Below are 10,587 nucleotides of genomic sequence, written 5' to 3' on the forward strand. Positions count from 1 at the left end.
GGGGCAACGGGAAATAAGCATCCGAGATGTAGGCTAAGGCAGTGTTTCCCAACCACTGTGCCGTGAGAGATCGTCAGGTGTGCCGTGGAAAATTCTTGTTTAAAAAAAAAAAAAACTAAACAAAAAAAAACCCCAATTCATTATTATCAGCAAATAATGCCAATATGTCATCCAGTCTACTGTTGACTGGCGTCCTAATCATGTAATAATTCCTTATCACTAGGTGGCAGCAGCAGGTAGCGAATTGCATTGTAGTAGGCCTAGCTGTCAAAAGAAGGCAATAAAAAGTCAATACAAAGAGTTACATTTCATTTGGATTTAGGACTACCGGTACTTGTACGTGGGATGCAACGGCACCGATTCCATTGTGCTTGGTATGTAAACGAAACACCCTTCACAAAACAAGAGTGCATACGATTTTGTTGGCCTGCGTAAGCAGACAGAGAACCAAGCAACATTTATGAGGGAAAAAGGTAAACGAGAGAGCCCTTAAAGCTAGCTAGCTGAACTTGTAGCTAAATAAAAAGTCACACAGTGGCAGAGACGCCACCTGCCTGCAAAGCCAATAGGCTCGTTTGCAACCACGCAGCAAAAGATTTGATCAAAACGTGATTTGCTTGGTCATAAAAAGGAGGGGATAACTGTGTCGCAACCAAGCTGGACACATCAGGACGACGAGATTTCAACAGCGGCAAAGAAGGTGGATCTATAGGTCTGTGGGTGGATCTACCTATTTTGACAGCGGGTGTACCAGGGCGCCCTCTCGTGGAATTAAATAATCATGGCGCTAATTCTTTTTTACTGTTGCAAGTGGGTTGTGCGACCATACATATGGATGATACCACTCTGAGTATGCTGCATTTGAGCATGAAATACATTTCAGCATGTAGAAAATAAAGGAAGTTCAACTACACATATGAGCTATGAACACCAATCACGGCAGATTCCTCACATCATGGAGGAGGTCTTCTGGCCAGCGCAGTAGCTTTTTGTAACTGCGTGGCAGCTTGACAGAACTTTTGTTCCCGCAATGGTTCAACACCATGTGACACGACTGCCGCGCAGAGGTCACTCCCTTCAACTGCATCGTGAACGGCAAATTCTAACCAGGATGCTTCACGCGGACACACTGAGCATGCTCGCTGCCTAGCAAATTTTCAACCTCGCAGGAAAGACGCTGTCATGAACGCCCTTATTGTAAATGAGATGCTAGAAGAAATAGCCAAAGTCCCTCTCTCAAATAACACAAATTTCAGACATTGATGACATGTCTGCTGACATCGAAAGTGTGGTTTTGGGAAAGATTTGTATCCGTGAGAAATTTGTGTTGCAACTTGACGAGGCTGCGCAACTGGACATGCGCAACTCCTGGCCAATGTGCGTTTTGTGAAAGGAGACGCAATCAGAGGAAACATTTAGCAAGGCATTAAACAGAGATTGATATTTATACATGCATATTCATATTGTAACAGTGAAATATTTCCTAAATATCATTGCTACTGTCGGAATAAGCAGTATTTTCTGTATTCCTGCTAATAGAATGCTTTTGGACAGAATACCAATTTGTAAAAAATAGTAGACCTAGGCCTACTTTGAAATTTATAGCTTCCTTAAGAAGTGGACACGTTAAGTGCACTTTTTATTTGAAAGATGAAATATAAAAGCTGATTTTAAAAAATACATTTTGTGTTTATTTGATTGCTATTCAAGACACTTTTATCAAAATGACTATATTGTTAATAGGCGGCTACTATAATTTGTTTACATTATTTCAGCATTTTTGGTTGGTGGTGCGCCGCGAGATTTTTTGAAGGGAGAAAGTGTGCCCTGGCTCAAAAAAGGTTGGGAAACACTGCGCTAAGGGACCAGATAGTCTAACAAAGCAGGGAAAAGGGACAAGTTAAGGCCATTTGGACCGTGACAAAATGATACACTGATCGTAACTCTCTCCACTACTTTCCGTTCGTGTCGCAACATTGTTGCAAATGTCATTGGCGTTAGAATGTTGTTCACGGGCCTAAGCACTTGCAACAATGTTTAAATGATAGGAAGAGTGGTGCTTTTTAACAGAGCTCTCTATTAAATGTGGGCTTACAGTCTGCAAAAAACACTGGCTGCGAAGGAAGGGTGGCTGCGAAAGAGCAGGGACATCAGAGGCTCGGAATGTCAATTTAAAAAAAAATGTCGGAATGGCGGTGTGTCGAAGTGGCGTTGTGTCGGAATGGCGATTGCCCCCCGCTGGTGAGTGTGTAAGGCGGGCCTGGGATCCTGGCACGGCTACACACGCGCAGCGTAATTGCCAACATCGGAAGAAAACCATGTGTTGATCGAGTTCTCTCTCTATTGCAAGCGCGTAATAGCCTACATAATAAGTAATATTACAGCAGAAGGGGGTGTCATTTTACAGGTAGACTAGACCGACTGTTCATGCATCACAAATGAACCGATATGGGCTATGTCCCATGCACGTCAGACTGTGGCAGAAAGTCATCCATTCAATTTACAAAGTTCTGTAGTTAAGCGCCCAAGTTGGTGCTTTTTGTATAAGAAAGTATCAGGATTTAAGTCTCATTATTTAAAAAACATATTAATGAGCCTATTTAAATTTAAAATATGTCACAGGTGGGAGGTGCGCGTTTGAAAGCGGCACCCTCCTCTTATTACCAATTCCCCCGAGGAACATTGTACACACCAGAAAACACCAAGACACCAAAGTCATTTCATTCAAATATTTATTTTCCATTTGAGAACATAGTCCTGTGTGGATGTGTGTGTGTTTGAATACAACCAGTCCATTCACGCTCTGTCGTCTGTTCAGTGAGACACCGCGAGTCGGCTGTGCCAGCTGCAGCGATAGAGAGAGAGAGAGAGAGAGAGAGCTGAAGGCGGCATGCACCGCGGGTAGGGGGCTTGCTTCTAAGGCTATGGCAGCCAGGCGTGGGCACTTACCGCAGAGATACACCAGCGGCGACGCGACTCAAGCGACAGAGTGTAGCAGCAAGCGATACGAGAGACTGAGGAGACTAGAGTATGTCCGTACAGGCAGAAGGCAAAGCATTCAAGCATTCCCATTGGCTGTGGTCACTGACCTCTATACAGTCATTGGCTGTCGCGGCTTGTCGCCGAACTGCGTCATAAAAAGTTGAAAAGATTTCAACTTCAAATTGTCGCGCTCGTCGCGCAAATCGCTCTAGTCTCCAGAATCGCTTTTGTCTCTCGACTCAATACAAAGTCAATTACTTCCGTCGCTCGACTCGCTCAGATCGCCGCTGGTGTATCTCTGCGGTTAGGCCTAACGCCTGATTTACATGAGCGCTTCCAAAGCGTTACAAGCGTGGCGTTCCATTATTTTCCGTTGGGACGCGGCAGCTAGGCGAGAGGTGGTGACGTAGGGAAGCGAGGATGGTGGGCGAGCGAGGCGAGAAAGTTGAGCTTGGCTGAAAAATGTAGCGGCACCGCGAAGCGTTAACCAATGGGAGAGCTTTCAACGCCATGACGTCACTTGCGTCACCAGCACTACTGGGATATTAAAAATGGAGGCTGTTTTGATTTCGGTGGTGTCAAATCTGCCGATCGTTTTTCACAGATGGTTTTAAAATAAATGACACTTCGGTTAAGTTAACCAATATATCCGCTCCTGTTTCATAATTTTTATTTGCACGTACAGTGTTTGTGATTGAAGAGAGACGGTTGTTTGACCACAGAATTTGCTAAGCTAAGCTAATTTGACCAGGAAACGATGCTACCCGATTTCAGATTAATAGGCCTATTGTAGCCTAAATTTAGGCCTATGTCTGGATTTGTAAGACTTGCCTTTTGGAATTTCTCACAGTTTGCTTTTGTTTTGCCTCGGTTTGGACACGACAACGGCTCTTCTCTCTGGAACTTCAAAATAAGGACAAGGGTTGTGTGCTCCATCATGTCGCTGGATGTTTTCGTAGGCCTTACATTGTTGCGATATAATTCGATTGAGTAACTTGGAATGTAGGCAACAAAGTTTATCTCTTCAAAGCAGTAACGTGGGAAAGTGTCTTACATCGCTGATTTCAGCACCACACCCGCGTGGATAGCTCATTTAGATTTAAGAGCCTTATATGGATATGGAGGGAAACGTCGGCTGCCCTGATGACAGCGCTACACAGTAGAGTGGCAGCATTCTCAGAATGGTTCAATATAGGCCTATAGGCTACTTAAAAAAATGTCGGAATAGCGGCATGTAGGAATAGCGGCGGACGGTGGAAAACGTGTCGGTATTCCGACAATAGACATTAACGTCGGAATAGCGACATGTCAGAATAGCGCCACGTAACCTGACTGTATAGAGGTCAGTGACCACAGCCAATGGGAATGCTTGAATGCTTTGCCTTCTGCCTGTACGGACATACTCTAGTTTCTTCAATCGCTCGTATCGCTTGCTGCTGCACTCTGTCGCTTGAATCGCATCGTGCCTGGTCTATTCGCGCCTGGTCTATTCGCGCCTGGTCTAACGCTGCATTAACCCTTCCCTTGAAGGAGCGTAACACCGGGAGGGTGAGCATGATGATACCATTAGATTTACAAAAATCCACAGCGCCTACGGTCACATGGGGAGTTGTGGTTATTGAGAATGAGTAAAACTTTTGACGATGGTTTTGCAAATTTCTGGAAATGTCTTAAAAAGGCCAGAAACTCCCCTTCCCCCAACCACCCACTCCTGTTCTCCACCCCTATACACCCATTCAGGCCATCCCTGACGAGGTGGGAGTGCTACCGTTTCCTGGGGAATATAAAGAAGGGGGGGATGGCATTCCCAGCCATGGCCACAGTGACAAGGTTGCCACTCTCCCCTGAGGTCATTGCACCAATCTGTAAGGAGCATTGATAGAGGTCAGCCATAAAGATAAAATTAATAATGATGACTCTCTTGACGATAACCTTCCCACTGATATTAAGTCATATACATCTAGGGTATGTTTTCCTTAGATTTTGTTAGATTTATTTTGTTCTATCTCTTCGTGTCTCTTGTTCTATCTCTTCGTATCTAAAATTATTAAATAATTTATTCCTTCATCAATCTAATAAATTCTAAGATTATATAATAATCCTTACAAACCTGGTGTTGCCCTTTTGGCCCAACCACCTTCTCTGGACCTTGGACAGTTGTCACCCACGTCTCGTCCATGTTCCAGATGTCGTTGGCCTCAAAATTATGCTGATTGTAGGCAGCCTGTAGATTTTCAAAAAACCTGTTAACATTGTGGGTGTTAAAACTTGAGGCCGTGGACAGGCTAGTTCCTTTTCAGAAATGCCACCAGTGAACCAGTCTTTCCCAGCCATTTCGGTCTTCGTCCAAGACTCTGGGAATGGGCAGGAGAAAGCCACTGCACATTGATATGCTATTTTCCTGACCTGAAAATGTAACAAAATCCAGATTAAATGTCCATGTAACTGAGACTAAGAAAAACAAATTTAACCTACACTGTAACTTTACCTAATGCAATGTTAAACCCTAAAACGTTCTGCCATTCTACTGTACAGCCTACCTCTCGTGGGCAAAGCCCAAAGTACATATCAGAAGCTGTCCTGAGATAATTGCCATGGGCCTCTTCCGGGAGGGAGGATGCGAGCTGGAGCAGATCGTCCTTCGAGGCGCCGTCTGCAACGGGGACATTGCGCGCTTCCAGAGTTCAGCAGCAGCCCAGGAAGTGAGACTCGGGTCCCTAGCCAGGATCCGAGAACTCCGGCGCACAGGGATTGGTTCTTCTTCTTCCTCATTGGCTTCCTCGATCACGAAATTGTCGGTAGACTCTGACATGACAGCGAGAAACTTGGATTCGGGTAACGTGCCGAGAGTGCTGGCACGACGGTATTTTCGCCGTCGGCACCTGAAGTAGCCGAGAAGGGTGAGTCAGACATGTCATTTTAAACATGAGAAGATGGCCTCTGATTGGCCGTGGCATGATGGGTGATAATTGAGTCCTTCCTGGCAGAACTAACGCAAGCTACATTTTCCTGACCTGAAAATGTGACAAAATCCAGATTAATGTCCATGTAACTGAGACTGAGAAAAACACATTTAACCTACACTGCAACTTTCCCTAATGCAATGTTAAACCCTAACTTTCTGCCTCTCTACTGTACAGCCTACCTCTCGTGGGCAAAGCCCAAAGTACATACCAGAAGCTGTCCTGAGATAGTTGCACAGCTTCTACTCCTGGGCACTTGAAAACACCTGCCTGTGTCTTGAATACCCCACTGGGGGTAATTGGTTGCTGCCTGATTCTAGCAGCTTCTTGCTTTTATGATGTGACCTGGCCACTGAACAGACGGAGCCGCCTCTGGCTACCTCCCTGGCAGCATCTACTAATGTTTCCCTTGAAACACCTCTTAAGGCCCATTTATACCCTACGGAACCGGACGAAATTCACCTTTCCGGTCCACACGTTGCTCCCGGAGCTTCTGTTTATACCTCCGTCCGTAATGCGGACGTTCACAAGAAATCCTCTAGAGGGCGGTATTGGGTCGTATTAAATTGCCGCGGGTTCGATAAACATGGCGTCTATTGAAGAGGTTACCGTGCTTTATCTGCTTTGGCAGCATTATAAAAAGAACAAAAAAACTCGGCGCACTAGAAGATGGGGCGTGCGACCACTTAATTTAACTCGACTGGAGGATGGGGAATTTGTGTCCCTGGTGTTGCCAATGCGTGAGAAGGATCCAGAAAAGCACTTCGGATACTTCCGAATGTCAGTAGCGACCTTCGATTGTCTACTCGCCCGGGTCATGCCCTTCATACAGCACGGGGAAAGTCACAGGTCACCGGTGGGCCCGATGGAGCGTCTGGCAGTGACCTTGCGGCACTTGGCACACGGCATCTCGCAGAATGCTCTGGCAGGCAGCTACAAACTGGGCACAGCGACGGTCTGTCAAATAGTCAAGGAGGTGTGTCTTGCTTTGTGGGCAGTGTTGCAAGAGGAGGTGAAGTTCCCCACCAATTGGGAACCAATCCGCGATGGCTTTTGGGAGCGGTGGAACTACCCGAACTGCGTCGGAGCCATCGACGGAAAACATGTTCGAATCAAAGCGCCAGCCAAGAGTGGGAGTAGTTTCTTCAACTACCGGGGCTATTTCAGCTTTGTGCTTATGGCGGCTTGTGACGCGAAGTACAGGTTCACCTATGTACATGTTGGGGCCCACGGTAAGGAGAGCGATGGTGGCGTCCTCTCCAGGAGCAAGTTTGGCAAAAAGTTGATCGACGGTTCCCTCCCACTGCTGCCGTGCGCTCCTCTGCCAGGGACAGATGTGTTGACCCCTCCTGTTTTCGTCGCGGATGAGGCTTTCCCGCAAAAGATCAACCTGATGCGCCCATATCCAGGTGCGTGTGTGCGTGTCAATGTTTATGTAAAGTTGTGTAATGAATTAACCAAACGGCAAGAAAAAAGGCACCGACAATGTATATTTTGTGCTTATGATGGTCGGTGCCTTTTTTCTTGCCGTTTGGTTAATTAATTACACAACTTGTAATACACTCTTGCAACAACGCTATAATTTATCTTCTGAAAATATCAAATCCACCGCGTGCCTACCCTGCTGTCCAGTGCAACTCATAACCTAAAAAGATCATGTTAATGTCTGTCTTGGTCATGCTTGGTCCTATTATTATAGAAGGGGCAGGTTGTTCTAATGCAAATGTTTTATGCTTACAGGATCTCAACAGCTGTCTCATGACCAAAAGGTCTATAACTACAGGCACAGCAGAGCCAGGCGGGTGATTGAGAACTCTTTCGGCATTCTTGCTGCCCGGTGGAGAGTGATGGCCCATGCCATTGAGTCCTCTGTGGAGACAGCAGAGGTAGTGACCAAGGCCTGCATCGCTCTTCATAACTTCCTGGCCAAAGGAGATGAGGGCCTGCCAGAGGAAAGGCAGTACATCCCCCCTGGAATGGCTGACAGGGGTGGGGTGCCTGGAGAGTGGAGGGTGATTGTTCAGCAAGACACCAACCTCACACCGGCCCGTCGCATCACATCAGCGAGGTCCACCCAGGATGGGTTGGCTGTGAGGGAAATATTCAAAGAGTATTTCCAGACAGACCAGGGAAGGCTGGAGTGGCAGGACCAGCATGTGCGTCGCGGCACACTTCTTAATATTTGATCATGAAATCATTACATATTATTCCCATTATTGGAAAGTCAATCAATTGAATTTGAATGTTTTTTAAAATAATATTTTCTATGCATGTACTAACAGGTGACAACACTATTTGATTATTGATATATATTTTAGAAAATGTGAAAAGAAAATGTACTGATGACACTCTGCGCCTTACTGGTTACACACCTGGTTACACATCTGTTTAAGAGGTGGTGTTTAACTTTTTTTCAACTTTGTGCTCCCTGGGACCTGCTGCTTTGCCAATGAATTGTTAATGTCTTGTTACGCGAATTGAATGAATGAATTGTTAAGTTAATGTTAAAATGTAATGGTAAGACATCTTAATAAACAGTGTTATTACAATACCTGTCTACTACCTATGATGATACTTTACATGACAACAATCAAATGGTAGCCTACTACAATGTTTATTTATTAATAATTTATTAAAGGGATACCTTTTCCAAAAGGAGTGGGGATGCTGCTAGGAGGCCAGAACAGGAGCTGGCATGGTTAAAGGTCCATATAAAATCACAGGGAAAAAAACAGGTGCTATGAAAGCACAAGACATGTTGAATACACGTTCAAGTATTACACATTCGCAAAACATTCAGAACAACACAACAGCGGTGTGTAAAGTGCAACATAAAATAAAGTAATAAAGTGCAACATAACATAAAATAAAGTGAATACGATCAGAACAGAATTAACTTCAAACTTCAAACAGCAAAAACAAAAACAACAGATTTTTTCCCCAAAAGGGATTAATTGTAAGACAGCATCAACTGTTGAATTTCCTTCACCAGCTTCTTGCCATCAGCTGGTGGGAGGTCATGAAGGAAAGAGTTCAGATAGTTGGTGAACGAGCTGAACATATCCCTCTGTTGGGACTCCTGGCGCAGCTCCGCAAGCCTGCCAAGCAGGGCAGCACCAACTGGGTCAACGTCGTCCCTCTTCCTTTTGGGTGTTCTCGTGTTGTGGGATGCAGGCCTTGGTGTGGGTGGACGGTGTGTGGGTGTCTGTGGTGTAGTACCACCTTCCTCCTGTTGTTGTTGTTCTTCTTCCTCCTCCTCCTCCTCCTCCTCCTCCTCCTGCTGCTCCTCCATTTGCACCTCGTCATGCACTTCACACTAGAAGTAAACAATAACAGAGTACCAGTATTGAAATGCAGTTTGGCATATAATTATATGTTGCAAAAAAGACCAACCATCCTAGAGACTGTGGGGGCATTCAAAACAGACACGCACACAAACACACACACACATACACAGGGGGAGCAGAGTAAACAAACGAATGCAGAGACCGTGAGGTATTCACACACACACACACACACACACACACACACACTGACAAAAGAAAAGAAGGAAGGAAAGAATATGAAAACACGCAAAAAGAACACTTACGTCAAAGTTGGACGATGTCCGCCTGTGTTTAATATGGACCTTTAACCATGCAAGTCGGCGTAAAATCGGGTGTTCAGGTCCCCCGGCAGCATCCCCACTCCTTTTGGAAACGGCATCCCTGTGTGCTCGGACAAATTTGTCCCTTGCCAAGTTCCACTTGGCTTGTGCCTCTTTTGCCGTCAGACCTAACGCAGTCGCAATCTCTTCCCAACTATTTCGGCATCGTTGTTTGTCTCTATGTCCAGGCACCGTACTGTCATAGAGATGTATGTACCCCCGCACCATCTCGCATATTTTCTCCTCCATTGCCGCCATTTTTAAATATCCAAAACATTGCTCTTCTTCTTCCTCCACAACTTCCGGAGCCAAGACGCATCTGACTCGCTACTGCCCCCATGAATTCCGCTGGTATTGCTCCGTTTCGTCCGGAGCTCACCGGATTGCTAAGCTCTTGACCAACGGACAAACTGACGGATGAAACAACCCCCGGAACCGGACGAAAGCGTCCGTTTCCGTAATTACCGTAGGGTATAAATGGGCCTTTACGGTGGTCCTTTTCCTTGACCTCATTCTGTGGAAACAAAGCTGGGAGGTAAAATACAGTACTTTTGACCTATCACACTGTGTTGTTCTTAAACATGTTATTTCAATAGCCAAATGGTTAATATATTGCAAAACTACATTATCGTCATTACATTAATTTATATTAGTTTTGTGTAATAAAAACTACAGTAACTTCCTGTAGGCCTATTGTACTTTCTCTTGTCCATTTCTCTGGACAGGCCTGGGTTATTCACTTCAAGACTAGTTTGATATTTCCCTTGAAAGTATGAAGGCTTGAAACACTCAAAACACTTTTCAACTTGACAACACTGGGGGGCGGGGTAGAAACCCAAAACAATAAAAATAGACAGATGACAACAATACATAAATGTAAACACACACAATCTAAATGGTATTTAAAATGAAATAACATACTGTATTTTTAATACATTTGAGTGGTATTTAAAACGGCTACTTCTAATAAAATGGCACAGGTTTTATGTCTCCCTT

General features: G+C 45.1%; 2 protein-coding genes across 2 annotated transcripts; one reads left to right on the forward strand and one right to left on the reverse strand.

Moving 5' to 3' along the window:
- The first annotated feature begins 6,541 nt into the window (after positions 1 to 6,541).
- On the forward strand, positions 6,542 to 8,131 carry LOC134444562 (uncharacterized). Its single transcript, XM_063193831.1, has 2 exons — positions 6,542 to 7,354; positions 7,686 to 8,131. Exons 1-2 carry the CDS (start codon positions 6,682 to 6,684, stop codon positions 8,129 to 8,131), a joined length of 1,119 nt encoding a protein of 372 aa, XP_063049901.1. The 5' UTR covers positions 6,542 to 6,681.
- Positions 8,132 to 8,888: 757 nt separating this feature from the next.
- Positions 8,889 to 10,115, reverse strand: LOC134444563 (glucosidase 2 subunit beta-like). Its single transcript, XM_063193832.1, has 2 exons — positions 9,535 to 10,115; positions 8,889 to 9,261 (listed from the first exon to the last, which is right to left on the reverse strand). The coding sequence occupies exons 1-2, from the start codon at positions 9,847 to 9,849 to the stop codon at positions 8,896 to 8,898; spliced, it is 681 nt and encodes a 226-aa protein (XP_063049902.1). The 5' UTR covers positions 9,850 to 10,115; the 3' UTR covers positions 8,889 to 8,895.
- Positions 10,116 to 10,587: the final 472 nt, after the last annotated feature.

This window comes from Engraulis encrasicolus, unplaced genomic scaffold (assembly GCF_034702125.1).
Source record: "Engraulis encrasicolus isolate BLACKSEA-1 unplaced genomic scaffold, IST_EnEncr_1.0 scaffold_597_np1212, whole genome shotgun sequence".
In the NCBI taxonomy this organism is placed as follows: Eukaryota; Metazoa; Chordata; class Actinopteri; order Clupeiformes; family Engraulidae; genus Engraulis; species Engraulis encrasicolus.